Below are 20,291 nucleotides of genomic sequence, written 5' to 3' on the forward strand. Positions count from 1 at the left end.
GTTGTTAATGAAATGTGGATTAATCCAAATTTTCATGATCAATTTTATAAACTTTTTGAAAATTTTCATATGATACATGGTTGAGTATTTTGTAAGCACACAGATAACACAGATACACACATTTTTTTTTTTTTTTGAGAGGGAGTCTTGATCTGTAGCCCAGGCTGGAGTGCAGCGGCGCAATCTTGGCTCACTTCAAGCTCCGCCTCCCAGGTTCATGCCATCCTCCTGCCTCAGCCTCCCGAGTAGCTGGGACTACAGGCACCCACCACCACGCCCGGCTAATTTTTTGTATTTTTAGTAGAGATGGGGTTTCACTGTGTTAGCCAGGATGGTCTCAATCTCCTGACTTTGTGATCCACCTGCCTCAGCCTCCCAAAGTGCTGGGATTACAGGTGTGAGCCACCATGCCCAGCCTACATACATCTTTAAATGTGTACCCCCAAAACCACTTTCAAAGGCTGAATATCAAATTATGAGTCACTTTATATACATTTGAGGCATTAAGGCTTATTTATTTTTTAAGCTCAAATGTAGCAGAATTTTCTCAGTGCACCGCCAGTAGGATAAATATATCTAATTTTAGATTTTGTTATAAATATGAAAACCATTATTATTCATATAGGAACATAATTGGTTATAGAAACTAGAAGAAAAACATATATACTAAAATCCATGGTATAGCAAAATATTTTAAGATGGATTTTTCTTTACTTGGCAGATAAATCTTTTTCTTGTGGAAAGTCTCTCCCGCTGACAAAAACTTTAGAGTTTCAAAAACAAAAACTCCTGTGATATCTTGTTGTCACCTCCTTGACTCAGCCCTATTTAAAGCCTAGTTATGATGCACATTTATAACAAAGTAGGTGACATAATCTAATAAACAACTGCTAGTCTACCAAGTGATTTTCTGTAGATGAAGGGAAGCTAGTGAGACACTCATGAAAGAGAACAGCAAAACCAAAAATGCATGAATGGTAACATTTTCCAGTACAGCACTCATTTCCCAACAAGAGACAGAAACAGTATAATTATTTTCTGTATGAATGGTATCCTTTGGAGTTCTGTGACTGACATTATCTACCTTTCACATTATTTCTTTAATAAAGACATTTTGGTGTAATTTAACTTTAAGTGAACTATGTTGCTGTGCTTACCTATTCAAGAAATATTCAAGCAGCTAATATAGTCCAGCTGTTGTAGGGACTGGAGATTCAGTTTTGAATGAAACAAACAGTCCTTTGGTTAGGAGTTTGTATTTCAATGACACAAATAATAAACAAAGAAATTACTAATACATTGCAGTTGAACCTGTGGGAAGCCATTGGAGAGTTTTGAGCAGATACATAATATTCATGATTTATACCTTAAATATTTGGCCACTGTATGAAGAATTGCCTGGGTCAGAGCAGGAGAAGAATGAAAGAGGAAAACATGTAGAGGAGAAAAACAGGTTAGCCAATTGAGAAATGAGGGTCCTGGAGTCCGTAGTAAAGCAGGAAGAAAGTAGTCAGATTTGGGATGTAGTTTGAAGATAAAGTTTCTAGAACTCTTAATATCAAATGATACATTAAATGCAGGTTGTGAAAGAATTGAATGTAGCATATGATGACTTCTGATTTGTTCCCAGGCTTTATGTATTAGATGAACATTGTTTGCAAAGTACCAGCTACCTTTATTCTTCAGTAGAGAAGTGTCTCTTCAAAATCCCCGTCTAGCCTTTAGTGAGTTGACTTCATCGGCATAAATCAGGTGTTCTTAATCTATGACATTTTTGACACTTCCATTTTTTTTGTGTGTCTGCGTTTTCGTGAGAGCTCAAGAAGTGGGGAATAGAAGCAATTTTGTTCCAATATTTTGAAGAAAAGATGATAGAATGAGTAATCAAGCAAAATAAGTAATCTAATTCTTTTAAAATTTAAGAAGCATAGTAGATACAGGTTCATTGTGGAGGAAATATCAAATTGAAACAAATTTCTAATTTTACATAAGGAATCTAAAACAATGAAGAATAAAAAACATATTATTACCAGCACTTTTATTCCATTCACTGAATTATTAAAATAAAACTCCTAATTATTATTTTACTAACTATAGCTCATTTACTATTATAAAAAGTCACAAAGTATTCAAATTTATGGATACAACGTTCTTTGTACTTGTATAAATGAAGTATAGTAGCTCTTTTAAATAAGCTCTTAAGGAATCCCTTGACCAAAAGATATTTTATAAACTACAAGGATGTTTTATTAACTGATTCTTTAGCTTGACATTGCAAATATCTCTTATCTTGGGCCAGCAGTGAGATAAAGTCTCTTAAAAAAATCTTACATCCCATCTTATTTTACATTAATCACTAGAACTACGTTTAGAAATTTTTGAGTGATCTTTATTCTTCCTAATTGTTGCATGTATCAAGCAAGACAGATATATTTCTACAATATCTTTGTTAATAATTAACACATCTCACATTTACATAATACACTTTTTGGGGCAATTTCTGTGGTAACATTTCATGGCTAATAGGAAGCAATTTGCTTTTCTTTATTAAGTGCATTAAAACTCTATGCGCCAGACATCGTTGACGGTAAACATTTGATTCCGCTCAAATTTAATGCACCGAGGCATTTCGCTGTGCCATATTAGGTTTATTTATGTGCTGTGTTCTGCATTGTTAGCTGCTAATGAGACTTCAACTCTTATTGCTCTAAGGCCTGAACACTAACCTCATTTTAATGAGTTCATTATTTGCTGCCTTCTGAAAGGAAGACAACAAATTTTCCTTTTAATTAAAGGTCAAAACACCTCTGGCGAAGTAAAGAGAAGAGGTTATCAAACCCTGGGAGAAGATGAGAGATAGCTCTTTCGGATTTCTAGGCTAAGAGAGTGAGTATAGACTGGTGTAGGCTCTGGTTTCTCAAGACTGTAGACAGTCGATCAATCTCTCGAGACCATGGTGCATTTATTTAAGACAAATGAGAATAATACAACATGATAGCTAATGTGCCTAAGACTTTGTAAAAAATGAAAGTCAGCCAAAGTAATTAAAGAGGCTTTACTCCTAACCAAATGGGCCGTGTGGATCAATACCACTGCAGGAGCAAGACTTCTCTTTTGCATGACGAATGAGTTATGGGGTGAAGAGAACAAATGCCACATTAACTGAGCCAAGAAAAACTATTCTCAAATATTTTACCACTGAAAGTAAAGCAAAGGCAAATAAATATTTTGAAGAACTATTTTTTAATAACATAAAGGATATGTGGACACAGCATGTGATATAGTAATACACATTGTATATTCAGAAAAACCTGGCTGCTAAAATGTGACATTTCTGGAAGTATCAGTTGTTATTCACATTTGCAGGCAATGCATACCTCTAGCCACAAGAGAAAAGCGAAATCTCAATAATGTCAAAACAGATAATATGAACAACTTGTTACTTATATAAAATTTAATACAAATGAAATTAAGAGACTTAAGCACAAAATTAAATGGAGTATTTATACTTAACAAATAATGTGCTTATATTACAAACCAAAAATTTTCATGGTGCTCTGATGACATACGCATTCTACATATGGATTATTTGAATCTTGTACCACACTGCTTTTTAATTAAAATTTAACCTAATTCTAATAATATTTTTTTTTGTACATATCCCTTCAATAACTTTAGATTAATGTGTGAGATCTGGCATAAACCTTTTTATGTTTCTGGCATTGTTCCTGGCTTAAAGTATATAATCAGTATATCTTTTTCTTCAATAAATTGTTTATTACAGAAAAATCTCAAAAATATACCGAATACTTATTGCATTATATGTTAGTATGGTACGGTTGTCACAATTAATGGACCAATATTGGTACATTATTATTAATTGAAGTACATACTTTATTTTTTTTTTCAGTTTTTCCCTAATTTCCTTTTTCTGTTCCAGGATCCCATCAGGATAACACATTACATTTATTTATAGTTTTTACATCTCCTTAAGCTACTCTTGCCTGCAACATTTAAAGGTATCTTAATTTTTTTTAGAGATGTTTTAGGTTTACAGAAAAACTAAGCAGAAATTAAAGAGTTCTATGTCCCCTGTCTTCTCACTCCCGCTCCACCACCCAGATTCCTCTATTGTTGACAGTTTCCATTATGTGATGCATTTATTACAATTTATGAATGAATGTTAACACATTACTCTTAACTAAAGTTCAGAATTTACATTAGGATTCACTGGGTTGTACAGGTGACCCTTCACAGAACAGGTTTGAACTATATGGGTCTGCTTATAGGAAGGTTTTTTTTTTTTTTTCCAATAAATAAAGTTGACCTTTCATTTCCATGGGTTTCACATCTGCCACAAGACTCAGATAGAAAATACAGTATTTACAGGATGCCAAACCTGTAGATACTATGCACAATCTCCATTGAGCATTTTACAATTTTCAAAAGGTCATTATATGGTATTTCATTTAACTTTTACAATAATTCTATGCACATTTATTTCACAGACAAGTTTTACAATTAATTTACAAAGGGGTGTTGCTTAAACAGTCTGTAAACTCTAAATCTCTGCTCCCAAATCTGTTCTTTACATTTCCTATGAGAACTCTAGCTCCTAGGTATGGGTGGCATCAACTACTCACGGATGGTCAGCTGAATTGTAAATATTTTATCTGATATTTGTATATTTTACTTAAAAAATAACCACTTCAGTTCCAGAATTCAATGTTCCAAAAGAAAGAATTAAAATTCACAGAAATGAAATAGTATTTAAATAATTATATATCTTTCTAACTTAGTTTCATGATGTACTATAGATAGTAAGTGCTTAGAATTTCAAATAAAGGGATGACACTCATATTGCAAAGTCTCCATATTTTATTTGTAATTTTAGCTGAGGCACTAAAAATATATTTGCTTATTATTCTTTTTTAGATGGTAGGATCCTAGGATTTTTGGGAACATAGAAATGACATCTGGGTGTGCACCACTAAAGTGGATCTAATTTTAAAAGTTTAGGATTCATCTATTTGGACAATATCTGTATTAGTTGGGCATTTCTTCATGTATCTGTAAGAATTGGAGTAGGCAAAAAACTTACTTGAGTGTTCCTTCACCTTGTAGCCTTAAAATTATTGTTTCTGTTTTAAGTAATACTAGTTATAGAGGTAGTGCTGGGTACCAAGTGGAGAAATCAGAAATAGAAAGTAGCTCACTCAGCATTAATTGCAGTTTGGTATCACACTTCCCAATTGGACATATATTCTTTTGCCTTTACACCTATTTTTGTTGGAGAATATATGTTTTCCTTAAATCTGCTTTTGACATAGAAATACATGTAAAATACTTAAAAATATCTTTTAGCCTCTGTTTTAAAAACCAAATGATGAAGGCAACTGCTCGTCTAGGTGTTGTGTGAATCATGGAAACCTGTGCATTCATAAAGTCTATCTTCCGCTAATCAACTGTCTAAAAAAGTTCCATCCTTGTCCATAAATTTAGCTCCTTAAAGACATTGCGTTTCTAGTTTTCAGTTGAACCACTGCAACTCAGGATGCAAAATAAAATTGGAAATTCTGTTTTTATTCATGATTCATAAGTGATCATATACATTCCATATCTTCTCTAACAACAGTGTCTATTGACAAATCTTAAGGAAATTGCTAGAAGTATGATGCTCCCTCTATTCCATTTTTCAAAGCCATATTGAACCCAGATATTTGGCCCAGATATTGATGCCAAATTGTTAAAACACATTTGTATAAATTCCAAAAAGAATATCTGACTTTCTTGATGTAGTATTCTACTTGTTAAAAATTCATATTCTTGTTTCTATTTAATGAAACTTGTATTGCTGGAGTACTTAGTAGCCACTTAGAACTGCTCCGTGATCTTAGCAAGAAAAAAAATAATAAAGTAACTGTTCTCACATTTAAAATATGTAATTTTCTGCTGAACAAACAAAACAAAATAAAGTTGTCTAAAAAATTTTATGTTCCATATGACTTAACACCTTCTGGTATACCATATAATTTAGCATTATATATCTAAACTTTCTCCCAGACACTTGCCTGAGAGCAGAGAACCTTTCTTTCTTTGCAAGTGTACATACATGCTTGGAATATTTGGCTTCACCTCAAACCTCCTTGCTTTTTTTCTGTCTTCCTTTGTACCATGATGCATCCCGTGAGCCTAAAAGTATCTGGAACACAGAGTGATCAATAAATGTGTATGGGATGAATGCTAGTAGCATTTGAAACTGATGGAAATCAGTTACAAGGAGGTAGGTGCTCAACATTCATGTCCCCAAGGTAAAGAAATTTCCAGTGTTGCTGTAATTACTGTCAGTTGACTGAGATGAATAGGAAATCATGTTCAAATACAAAAATGTTTTCCTTAGTTACCAAACCATTGTATACAGCTGGGTTTTGGAGCCTTTGGGGTTAGATGATGGTACAACAAGAATAAGACTGCAATATGAAGCATACTTTGAGCTTGTAAAAAATCTTATCCTCTTGGGTTTAAAAAACATTAATGGCTTTCCTTTTTCCTGTTAATTATTCAACAAGCCATCACTAACTATTTATGATTAACTAACCAGAAAATGACAGGCTGAATGGAGGGAATCATAAACTCTCCACAAATTTCTTAAGCAGCAGAAGAAAAATTCTGGAATAAATTATCTGCTTTTTTTTGGGATAGGTCACCTCAAGAAGTCTGAAATTTTATCTGATTTGTAAATATTATAGATCACTGAACTTGGACCAGAAGTATAAATTTAGACACTAAAATGTGTGTTGAACTGGCTAATTCTCACAACTTTTCCTCTAGAATCCCCAAGAAGCATTTAAGTTATTATTCTTTCTCATTGTTACTAATTTCACCTAAGCCAGGTAGAAAGCTATGCGGTTATATACTGTCCATTTAATGATATAATGGGATGAAGCGAGAACTGTCTTACTACTGTTAAGGGAAATGTGAATGTAGAATCATTAATGTGATTCTTACATTAATGTGAATGTAGAATCATTAATGTGATTCTTACATTAATGTGAATGTAAGTGACACATTCGCAGTGACAGGCCGATAATATTCTTATTTGAATTAAGAGATTAGCTAGATTCATAATCATGTATACTATTGATTCATTTTCAATTGCTACCTCTATTTTCTATTTTCACTTAGAAGTAACAAACAGCAAAAGTATTTTGACATCTCTTTTATAGAAATAACTATTATCATTACAATGCTGACATCCTGGCATTGAAATGCAATGTTAATTTGAATAAGCATCTGACTTAGACATACATGTACAGTCATTTTGTGTTGCCTAATGTACTCCATTCAGACCACCAAATATGATTACAGACTAAATGACATTAAACAATCCTGACACTTCTGTGGAAATTTTGTTTGAATTCTCCAAAATGATCTTCCCAATTATTCATTTTTATCAGAATGCTTCTGTTTTTATTTGTTTTTATTTCCTATATAGTACATTTAATTGTTACAAATGTTTTTTAAAATCTCTCTATAACTTACTATGCAAAAAACTTTTTTTTGATGTATTAAATGACAACTCAGTAAAGATTTAAAGTAGAAACTTGGGTTGTCCACTGACTGGCTGAGTGAGTTTTCTGAACCTTAGTTTTCTTATTCTTAAAATAGGGAGAAAAATACTTACCTTAAAGAATTAATGTGGAATATAAATGAAATGACCCATACAAGTCATGTGCAATATGCATAAGTATTTACATTCATGAAGAAACAAAAAACTAGAATGATCATAATATTGCTGACATTTCCATAGGAAGCTTATCTTAGAGATCATAATCCAGGTTCTCTGATTTCCCAGTTTATATGGTTTGGCTCTGTATCCCCACCCAAATCTCACCTTGAATTGTAATCCCCATAATCTCCACATGTCAAGGGCAGGACCAGGTAGAGGTAATCAGATCATGAGTGCAGTTTCCCCCATGCTGTTCTTGTGATAGTGAGTGAGTTCTCAGATCTGATGGTTTTATAAGCGTCTGGTGTTTCCCCTGCTTGCACTCATTCTCTTTCCCGCTGCCCCTGTGAAGAGGTGCCTTCCACCATGACTGTAAGTTTCCTGAGTCCCCCCAAGTCATGCAGAGCTGTGAGTCAATTAAATCTCTTTTCTTTATAAATTACCCAGACCTGAGTATTTCTTCATAGCAATGTAAGAAAGAACTAATACAGCAGTTTTCTGTCATGTTATATTGTTATGACTCATAACTATTCAAAATTTTGTGTATGAAAAGACTTTTTCAAGATAAGAACACCTTTAAGTAGTAGAAACATCCAAGAGGCCTTTTAAGGGCTGATCTTAGCTCTCCTCTCTGTTTCCTAGGTTCTAGCTTCTGCATCAAGCCGAGTCCCCCTCCTTGTACCTGTCAGAGAATGGTCAGCCAAAAATCAAATAAGCACATCTCATTTTTATTACAACAAATTCCTTAGGTTATTTAAAGAAGACTGATACTAAAAATTAAAATCTCATTCAGTATGTGTTCCTCACTAGTTTAAATTGAGAACTCAAACTACTTGCCAATGTACTTCTTTTCATGCAGGCAAAATTAGAAAATGATTCCAGATAATTTCTTTTTCATGTGTTCATAGGTGGCCTCATAGAGCAAAACAAAAATTAAAAAGTCAGGTTTAGAAGAAATATCTACTTACTTTTACTCAAATGAGTTCATAAATATCAGTGGTGCTGCAGGGTATTGTATTGAATAGGTACTTCTGGTACCTATGAGGCAGCTACCTGACCTAGCAATGTTGTATTTCGTTGCTTAAATGTCTCTACCATGGACAAAGTCATTTAGATATTTTTCACTGCCTCGCATTTTCCCCTTATCCGGGATAAGGATGTGACTTATTTGCCAATATGATTCATTTTCTAACTTCTGAGCTTTTACTTATGTAGAGTATTTTTCATCACTTCCACCAAAGCCCTATTACAAAACTAGTATTCCCACTAACGAGTCCTCTTATAAACCCAAATCTTCCACAGTGTTTTTCCAGATTATTTAAGAGGAGAAAATTTATTTTTTCATATCATTTTCTTTATACTTCTCCTAGCATGTTTATATCACGGAGATAGAATGAGAAAAAAACAAATAGAGTTATGTTACCCAAGTTGCTAAAGGAAAAATACATCTGTCAGATAGGTGATAATATTATCAAAAATTCATAAACCCAGCTCTAAGGAGTGTGAAACTTACCACTGTTTTAATTGGTTGGTGATGAATTTTTTTTTCAGTATGGCAGAACATAACCTACCACATTGATGTCTAAGTAGTCAGAATATTGAAGCATAAATATTACGCCCAAGTAAAGCTATGTAAATTAATTCAGTCTTGTACTGTTTTTGTGAAACTTTTCCTAACTTCCTGCAAGATAGTAAAGCCTTAGAAGGAAGGAACTTTTATTTATCTTCATGTTTCTCACATAAACAAACATGCACAATGCCTTATCTATAGTACAGACGCAGAAGGTAATGCATTGAAGTGAATACTCCATTAGCTTGCTCTATACACTCAGAGAGAAATATGACTCATTATAAAAGAATTATGTTAGTGATGTTCTTTTCTGCCCACTCCAACCATCAAAATCCTGATTATAATAGACAAGTAATTCCCCCTGGTTCTAGGGGTTTTAAACTTGCATCTTTTTGAAGAGGATTAAAGGATTTGCTGGAAATGACAGGCTATGTTGAAAATTATATGCAGTCTATGATACACAGGCATATATAATACGCTATGGTAGTCATCTCTAGGTTTCCTCCACTGATGATAACTTCTAAGTAGTATGGCTAATGGAATCGTTTTGCTTTATACTGGATTCCTATACTTAGAGGACCTAAGGATTAATCACTTCCACCAGTGGTTCTTATCCCTTGCCTGCTTTCCTGTCATGCCGTCTAGTTTCAGAATTCTTGCAGCTGTCCACAAAACTTGGTGTTTGCTTTGCTAAATGCAAAAATGGATGCTTCACACTGTAACTTTCTCTTTGTCTATCCCCAAAGTGAGCATCCTATATCTACAGCCTCTTCTGGAGATTAGCTTTTTTCTGCATGCTGTGTGCTGTGATAGAGGTTTTCTAAAACCTGTTTTAATGGAAAGAATCACTTCCAGCTTAGAAGCCAAGTTGAAAATGAATTCCCCAAAGTGCAGAGATGAGGAGGTCATGGCTCACGCTGTGCAACCCCATTAGCTATTCCCTGGGTAACAGATACTCTGGAGTAGCACATACCTCATGCCTTTGATGAAGGCCTTAGGGAAACATTGTTTTTAAAAGAAAACAGATTCTGGGCAAGAATTAAAAGCAGTCTCATACCATAAGTGCTAGAATTCAGGATTTTAAGCCTCATTGCTCTCAGATACATCATCAAAGTGACATTGCTGATACAGGAACTTTTGTGGTCTGACTATAGTTTTGTAATTAGAGAGTTTCCTTTTTTAATATGCCCCTAAACTTTATCAATAGAGTATTTGTGGTCTTGCCTCTATTTCCCTGGGAAACTGCTTCATGGCACGTTATATTTTTCCTTTTCGGCAAAGGACTCTTGCTGATAAGTAAACTCCCTGTAGGCCTTGGGTTTGAATTTAGCTTGCCCTTTTCAGAGGAGTTACCTCATCCACCAAGCCTCACGATTAGGCCTGACTTGTGATTTCCCCCTATTGTGTGGCCTAAACTTCGGGTCAAGTTGAAAATGTGTCTTGTTTATCTCATATCATAATCACACAAGATTGAGAAAGTTAAGTTCATGAAGATGAGGTCAAGGTCTCTTTTGTTTGCTGTTATATCACAAATACTGGGCACAGTTTCTGGAGTGAATTAGGTACATGATGCATATTTGTTAATGAATGGGTGGATTCATATATCTATTTTTTATTTATTTGCTTCATTGAGATATTTAATTAGTTGTGCATTTTTGTGAATGCCTATAGGTTTGGCTTCCATAGGAATTAGCAGGTAATAAAACAGCTGGTATGAAGCACTGTGGATTTAATCATAAGTAGTCTTGCTTCTGAGTCCTTGTAGGAGCTCTAGATTTGTATCCTGGTCTGCTGTGTACTAGTGGTGTGACCATTTAGATTCTCCTTCACCTCTCAATTCCATTATTTGTAAAATGAAACTAATACTTATATCTACTTCCTACTTATGAGAAATAATTGAGATGCTGCTACATACTAACTTCTTAGGATTGATTCTGCTTGCACAGAAAGTGCTCCATAAAAGCAAGTGATTAATATTATCATTATAAATTTAAAAGTTTATTATAATTCTTATTTGGATATTCATTCATTAAGAAAACTCTTACTGGACACCTGGCTTTTCCAAATAAAGAAGATTTGAAGCACAATAACTGTAAACAAATAATAGCATTATCAAAGGTCTTAGCTTATTCATGGAATGGTAAAACATTCAGAGTAGCATTCCTTCCTTTTATTTTCTTGCTGAGAATTTTGAACTTACTTTCTAGGCAACAGGTAATCATGGAGGTTTTCCAGAAAAGGTATCCTAAAATATGGAAGTCAGGAGGAAAGGAATTATTGTCGTAAGGGCTGTTAGGAGGTATATAATACCTCAGAATCCTGATGAGGTACTTAGTAAACTTGTAATTGATATGTCTGGAAGGCCCTTGGGGAGGTGATCAATGAAGGACCTATACTTATTAAAAAATCCTCTTTTTGCCAATCTTATGTGTCAATGTTATTATCTTTCAAGAATGTCTTCCAAATCTGTAATTTAAGTATATACTTCTGATTCTTTTATCAAAAGTCATTAACAACTGTTATTCTATGTTGTAATCTAATGCCATAGCATTAGATATGTGTTTTGAAATGTTATACAAGCCTGTGTTTTGAAATGTTAACTTGCATAATTGTTTAAAAGGTATATTTTGTCAACTCAATTCACTTCTAAAATGTGATGGCAACTAGATCATCTGACATTAAGAGGAACTGATTTGACTATTACGCTGGTTCCAAAGAATGATAAAATGAGGGTAAAGTTAAATGACATAAATTACAATGTGAGAAAGTAAAGTATCTTCATTTATCATCTTAGCTGATTTTTCAGGAATTTAACCTTTCATTTCTTTTTTTTTTATTTTTTGCCTCATGAGAATATCTACATCTTAGAATTCTGCTAAGAAGAAATCAAATATCTCTTTGAATAAACGAATGATGATAAATCACAAAGCTATAACAAATTTTAAGATGTCTTCAGACCCTTTCAATGTACGCAGTGAGGACTATTTAGACATGGACCCAAAAGGATTGTCAGTAATTTAAAAATAAAGCAAAATAAAACAAAACAAACCTAAAACTACATGAGGCAAATACTTATTATCTGTCTTTATTATTAATGAAGTAGTAGTCCATAATCCTTGATATGACACTAATTACTATGCAAAATTTCTTACCCTTCTGCAAGAATTTTACGCACTCAACTGTTGAAAACCTTTCTGTCCTTCAAGAATTACATCTCTGTTGAAGTCTTCATCCAAATCTTTCCGTTATGGTCTTTGATTGTCCTAGTCCATTTGGGCTGCTATAACAAAAGACCATAGACTAAGGAGCTGATTAACATAAGAAATTTATTTCTTACAGTACCGGAGGCTGAGAAGTTAGAAGTCGAGACAATGACATATTTGATGTCTAGTGGAGGCACTCTTTCTAGTTCACAGATGGCATCCTCTATCTGTGGCCTCACATGGTGGAAAGGATGCATGAACTCCCCTGGGCATCTTTACAAATGCACTAATCCCATTCATGAGGGCTTCATCCTCATGACCTACTCTTCATCTCCCCCAAAGACCTCACCTTCTAATATCATCACCTTAGGGGTGAGAGTTTTAACATATGAATTTTAGTGACACAAACATTCAGACCATAGCATTTATTTACTTGTTAGAGTGATCATTTTTGCTTTTCCTGCTAATTAATCATTTTCCTTTTTACTGGTAATAGCACCTTGGTTTTCTGGCATTGCATGAGGTCTCAGTGGGATGCTTATGGCTTGCCTCGCCTTGACCAAGGGGTCTGCATACAGTCAAACTAGGCTAGCAAGACTCTTTCCCAGGAATGTAATTATTCAGAAGAGTGACCCAAAGACAGAACGTTAGAGTTGATCGGCCCACCAGACTACTGCTGCGGAGAGCACAACCATTAGTTTCCCCACCTAGATATCAGAGCTTGTTCTGCCCCCTGTTAGGAGATTCGTGGTTTTTTTTCCTGCTTTTTATACGAATATGTAAGCTGTCTTATGCTTTCCAATCAACTGATTTGGCGTGAGATACCAGAATAGAATTCTGTTTGATTACCAAAGAACAATGACTCCCTATATTAGGTAATTTTTACTATATAATAATTATACACTCCACTCTAATATACTATATACATTATAATGTAATTTAGAATCCTTCAGGACTAGAACCAAGTAGTACATTTTATTTTTACAGCATCCCTCAACATAGCAGTCAGCTGTATTTTATGCTTAATAAATAATTGCGTAAATGATGCCTTGTTTTCAAAAATGACTTGCAACTTTCAATTTACTTCGTGAAATGAACTTAATTTGTTTTCATATGCACTGTGTGCATTTTCCCGAGGCAGTATTATAATCATGCCTAAAGGCATCATGGTAAATATGTAAGAGCCCAGGCAGAGTGAGATATGAACCCTACTCCATTACTTATAAGCTCTGCCTGCTGGGGTATCTTATTCAATGTCCCTATAGTTTATCTCCTCCTCTATCAAATAATAAATTAAAAAGTTCTTTCTTAAAGTTGTGATGCTAGTATATGAAGATGTAAAAGGAGTAATATAAAATGGGTACTACAATGTTTGAACTAATTTACATTGCCACTAATAGTATAAAGGGTTCTTATATCTCCACAGCCTCACCAGCGTCTGTGGTTTCCTGACATTTTAATAATTGTCAATCTAACTGGCATGAGATGGTATCTCACTGTGGTTTTTATTTGCACTTCTCTAATGACCAGTGATTATGAGCTTTTTTTCATGTTGGTTGGCCACATCAATGTCTTCTTTTGAGAAGTGTCTGTTCATATCCTTTGCCCACCTTTTGATGGGGTTGTTTGTTTCTTGTAAATTTGTTTAAGTTCCTTGTAGATTCTGGATATTAGCCCTTTGTCAGATGCGTAGATTACAAAAATTTCTCCCATTCTGTAGGTTGCCTGTTTACACTGATGATAGTTTCTTTTGCTGTGCAGAAGCTCTTTAGTTTAATTAGATCCCATTTGCCAATTTGGGCTTTTGTTGCAATTGCTTTTGGTGTTTTAGTCATGAGGTCTTTGCTCATGCCTATGTCCTGAATGGTATTGCCTAGGTTTTCTTCTAGTTTTTATGGTTTTAGGTTTTACATTTAAGCCTTTAAACCACTGTGGAAGACAGTGTGGTGATTTCTCAAGGATCCAGAAACAGAAATGCCATTTGACCCAGGAATCCCATTACTAGGTATATACCCAAAGGATTATAAATCTTTCTACTATAAAGACACATGCACATGTAGGTTTATTGCAGCACTATTTACAATAGCAAAGACTTGGAACCAACCCAAATGCCCATAATTAATAGACTGGATAAAGAAAATGTTGCACATATGTACCATGGAATACTATGCAGCCATAAAAAAGAATGAGTTTATGTTCTTTTCAGGGACATGGATGAAGCTGGAAACCATCATTCTCAGCAAACTAACACAGGAACAGAAAACCAAACAACATGTGTTCTCACTCATAAGTTAGAGTTGAACAATGAGAATACATGGATACAGGGAGGGGAACATCATATACTGGGGCCTGACCAGGGCTGGAGGGACAAAGGGAGGGAGAGCATTAGGACAAATACGTAATGCATGCCGGGGCTTAAAACCTAGATGACAGGTTGATGGGTGCAGCAAAGCACCATGGCACATGTATAGCTATGTAACAAACCTGCACGTTCTGCATATGTATCCCAGAACTTAAAAAGAAGAAGAAAAAAGAATTCTAGATGTTTAAAATCAAACAAAATTCAAGATTGTCTTTGGCTACTACTGGCCATAGGAATGCACAGATTGTAGTGATAACAGTGATCTTATATATCTTGTTTCTCCAAGAAATGCATGGAAACCAAAGCTGATGCATGATTACAAAGTCATGTTCTTAAACCTAGAGTCTATTATTCTCCAGATTTTATGTTGCCTTTACCTAATTTTACGATGTATTCAACTTTGCCTATAAATCTTGTTGAAGTCACTTTGACAATAATTTTTAAGGATAAATTTAAAGACTGTATTCTTTTTAAAAAAATGGGTACTAGTACTACAGGCTCACGCCTGTAATCCCAGTACTTTTGGAGGCAGAGGCAGACAAATCACGAGGTCAGGAGTTTGAGGCCAGCCTGACAAATATAGTGAAACTCCATCTCTACTAAAAATACAAAAATTTAGCCGGGCACGGTGGCGGGCACCTGTACTCCCAGCTACTCGGGAGGCTGAGGCAGGAGAATTGCTTGAACCCGGGAGGTGGAGGTTGTACTGAGCTGAGATCACACCATTGCACTCCAGCCCGGGTGACAGTGTAAGACTCCGTCTCAAAAATAAAAAGTTAATTATAATTAATGTCATTTTAAAATAAAGAAAATGAGGCACACAGTGTTTAAATAGATGTTTCCTCTTCTTATAGTCAATAAGAGGCTGAGTGGGGAAGAGAACTTGGAGTCTGTGTACCTCTAGACCACTGGACATTCCATTCCACCAAGACTCTGCTCTTTCTTTACTTATTGACATGTGGCCTCCTTTACTTCTAGAAATTAAACAAATTTCCTGCTCTTTGCCTATCTCTATGGATCTAATCGCCTAAGCCTTTGTTTATTTTGATCAAATAGGAAAAAAAACCCCAATGATTAAAAATATAAACAGCTGAAAATCATTTGTACCAACTTAATTCTATAACCAATTAAAACCAAAAAAATTAATTAGAAGTTTTTTTTTATCCTGACAACACTTAATTATTAACACTTGCTTGGCTTCAAAATTTATATCATGATTTACCAAAACAATAAATATATAAGAATTTTCAGTGGAGATCTAGGAAAGGTACAGGCTTGCAAACAACATAATTCAGTTTTCATCCCTATGAGAGGTAAAGTGAATTTGCAGACTGCGTTTGCAGCTGGCTCATGGTAATACTTTATTTCCCAAGTCTTAAGCTTTGGGTGCACTATGTACAACGAAGGCAATAGGAAACTTTCTGAGCTATGGCTGAGAAAAAAGCAAATCTATTTGTCATTCTATAAGTAAAGCTGGCCCTGAGCATGAGGTTGGTATAAATATATCTTCATCTTGCTGCTCATCACACAAACCACCCCTTCTCAATCAACCCCAAATCACAGTACAATTTGAACATACAATAGAAAGTTATTCTACTATAACAGATGTATTAGTTCAGTGAGTTTGTATAAGACATGTATGGTGTTTCTTTAGTACTTAATATTTCATCCTTTTCAGGGCTAATTGGGCAAAAGTTCCCAGGGTTTTTCCTAAATTTTTTATAGGAGAAAAAGTGGAAAATAGTTTAGCTTCTTTCACCACAAAATTAAGTTTGTTACAGCTTAATTTTCAGGTGAACACACAGGAGTTTAGTTGAATTTACAGGATTGACTATTTTTCAACATTTTCACGATAGGAGAATTTTTCCTCTAATTTTAACAAGGACTGGATTCTTTAATTTTAAATTGCTTACATTGAATTTAGTTATTAAAATTGAATTTCTTAAACATTTTAATTTATTATTAATTCTATAAATATTTATGGGATACCTATTATGTGATTGTCACTATACCGCTTACAAAGAAGAATAATTCATCACTCTTTCTATTCATTGTTTGCTAAATATTTTTGAGTGTTCACTTTTTTCCAGGCACTGGTGATACAATAGAGAACAATACACACAAATGGCCCCTCTTTCATGCTTACATTAAACAGAGGAGACAGTCTATAGACCTAATAAACACATTACATAATATCACAGAGATTAATAAGGTAAGGTTGCTGGGCCTGCTGATAGGGTGGTTTGCAGTTTAAACAGGGTGGTAATGGCAGATGTTTCTAAGCTACTGGGATCTTACCAGAGTTTTAAAGAGAAGGAGATAGTGAGCCATAGGCATATATGGCAGAAGGGGCAAGCAACACCAATATCTTGGGAAGAAAGCACGTCTGAGGTAGTAGAGAAAGAACTAGGAGGCCCACATGGTTGGGGAGAAGACAGTGGGAGGTTGAACAGTGAGTGACAAGTCCTTGTTTTTATTGAGTTCATAGTCCAGTGGGAAAAGGCAAGAATACTGATCCTAAAAGTGCAGGGTTTACTCTATTCAAACTAATCTTAGGTATGAATGGGGCTTCTGAATAAGACTGGAGGCATCCTAGAGGGGGTGACCAAGAGATAAGTGAGATCTGAAGGTTGAGTACAAGTTAGCTGGATAAGACGGTGGGGACAATCCAGAAAAAATAAAGAAACAGGTATATGGCTGAGGCGGGCAGATGACTCGAGGTCAGGAGTTTGAAACCAGCCTGGCCAACATGGTGAAACCTCATCTCCACTAAAAATACAAAAATTAGCCAGGTGTGGTGGTATGCATTTGTAATCTCAGCTACTCGGGAGGCTGAGGCAGAGAATCGCTTGAACTCGGGAGGCAGAGGTTGCAGTGAGCCAAGATCGCGTCACTGCACTCCAGCCTGGGAGACAAAGTGAGACTCTATCTCAAAAAAAAAAAAAAAAAAAAAAAAAAAAAAAGAAGAAGAAGGAGAGAGAGAAAAAAGAGAGAGAAAAGAAAGAAAGAGAAAGAAAAAAAGAGAAAAAAGAAAGAAATAGGTATATGTAAAGCCTGGAAAGACAACACAAAACATACATTCAGGAAATGGCTAGAAGTCCTTTATGACTGAGGAAGAGTTGATTAAGAACAGAAGACAAAAATAAAGATAGGCTTTGGGTAACAAACTAAAGGATTTTAATTTAATCCTGAAAGTAATAGGGTGGCATTTAATATCTTTAATCAGGGTAATGATGATGATCAAACAGTTATCATTCATTGCCGATGAATAGAAGCTGAATCAGCCTATAGGCAGTTGGAATCCTATAACTATAAAAATAATTTTAAAAAACTGGACTTGGGAAAAAAGGGGTAGTAATAAATATGAAAGCTATCAACATAGTTTAATATACAGGTATTAGATACAGATTAATATAGGGGAGAAGTCAAAAATAAGTTGTTAATTTAAATCCCAAATTTTTCTTTTAAACATGTAGAGGCATAGGAATGAGATTCACAGGCAGAGGAAGAACAAGTTTGTGGGAAAAGATGATGGTATCTTTTTGAGACAGGCTGAATTTGAACTACTTGAGGGATAGTCAAGCTGAGACACCCAAAAGTGGTATATATAAACTGTGCATAAGGAGAGGATTCTGGAGTTGTCATGTGTCTGGTGAAGTTGAAACCATGGGTTTGGATAAAGTTTACAGAGACATACGTAGAATTAGTATAGTAGAAAGCCAACTACAGCACCCTGGGAACACTTATGGTTATGGCATGAATGGAGAAAGACAACAAGCAAGAAGACTACTAAGAAACAGCCAGAAAAATTGAGATAATAATAATAATAACAACAGCAGTAATAATAATAGATGTGATCAAGACTTACAATTGTGAGAATTATAAAATGACTAGGTTTTATTGCATATTTACTCTATGTACTTTACATTGGTTAAAGCATTTAGCCTCAGGGCTTAATTCCTGTGTAAAATGAACTATTGTAATTCTCCATTTTTATATCTCAGGAAATGGAGATGCTGATAGTTAAACTTGTTGAGCCAGACACTGCTAATAACACTACATGTAAATAATTTAACTCTCACTACCATACTATCACCTCCTTTTACATACATGATAATTGAGGCACAGACTATGGAACCAGTAAATGTGCAGCTGTAGTATGGTTAAAACTTCTAAATGCTTAACCCTTATATTTCTGTTTTGTGATATGGTGACAGAACGTGCTTTTACTTTCACCATGTAAATATGACTGGGAAATAACAAGAACCATTTCAATGGAGTGATAGTGGCAAGAACACAGGCTATACGCAATTGAAAAGTTAAGTGAGAAGCGAATGTAGACAGCACCTTCAAGAGTAAACAGACAAAAACTGATGAAACAGAAGGTAATGATACATGTGGATTAAGAAAGAATTTTTTATTTGGTTGTTTTTTGTTGGTTTGTTTAAGAGGAAAGTACGGTGAGTTGAGAATTCCAACAGAAAGCTGGAATGATGATACAAGCAAGAGATAGAAGGACTGATGGAATAAAGTCCCAAGGAAGGTTGGGAGAAATGGGATATGAAGCGCAGGGAATCATTTACCACACAAAAACAAACCAAAATAAAAGACTTCATTAGCTGATATCTGCTTAGATGCTAAAGACAACAGGAAGACTTTCTGGAATATGTTCAGCAGGTCCAAACATTTCCCCTTGCTTCTCTGAAAGAAATGTAACTGCGGCAAAGACCATCTTGGCATAACTCCTCTCTGGGCTCTGTTTGCATTGCCCCTGTAAGGATCTGAGGCCTGAGTAAAAGCTGGCTCTGTTCCTGAGTTGTCCTTGGAATTCAAGTGGTTCCAAAGACGCTAGAATAAAATTTACTTTTAAATCCACCACAGGATGGGCATTAAATTTCTTTATTTCCTTTTCAACTAAATTAGAAACCCTGGGAGTGACCTAGAGGCCAGTGAGTCTCTCTGAGGTTTCTAATCCAGACCAGAATTTCTGAGCTGACCACAAGAATAGTCTTAGAAATACAATACACTCTGATAGCTCTTTTTTGGAGGACAAGATTGGGACAACAAAAATTCTGCATTTTCAGGAATTTTCTAAACTATAGCATTTTTATCAGACATGTATAAAATATATTTAAGTTAGAGGGATAATAAAAATGATTATATCATAAAGATGCCATTCATGTTTCCATCATTTCCATACAGTTAACAATGATTCTTTCATAGCCCTTTATAATTTGATAACTTTGTGGCTCCTTAATGAGTAAATTAATTGATAGAAGTCTAGGTTCACACTTGAATATTTTTAGAAGACTCTTCTTTTACATAGATCATTGCTTATTCAAAAATCCTTTGTACACATGTACCCTAAAACTTAAAGTATAATAAAAAAAAACCTTTCAGATGCCAACTACAATTTTAATTGGTAAT

At 34.8% G+C, this 20,291-nt stretch overlaps 1 protein-coding gene across 5 annotated transcripts in view; it reads right to left on the reverse strand.

Moving 5' to 3' along the window:
• NDST4 (N-deacetylase and N-sulfotransferase 4) overlaps positions 1-20,291 on the reverse strand; it is a 289,322-nt gene that overhangs the window by 160,070 nt on the left and 108,961 nt on the right. For 3 of the 5 annotated variants that reach the window (XM_054554391.2, XM_054554392.2, XM_063723614.1), the window contains exon 3: positions 8,304-8,411. The exons of 1 other annotated variant lie outside the window; for it this stretch is intronic. In XM_054554391.2, the coding sequence (XP_054410366.1) occupies positions 8,304-8,411 (108 nt within the window). Of the gene's footprint in view, positions 1-8,303; positions 8,412-12,451; positions 12,530-20,291 lie in introns of those variants that run through there. One more of the 5 variants, XM_054554394.2, reaches the window with a different exon arrangement.

Source organism: Pongo abelii, chromosome 3, assembly GCF_028885655.2.
Source record: "Pongo abelii isolate AG06213 chromosome 3, NHGRI_mPonAbe1-v2.0_pri, whole genome shotgun sequence".
Lineage (NCBI taxonomy): Eukaryota > Metazoa > Chordata > Mammalia > Primates > Hominidae > Pongo > Pongo abelii.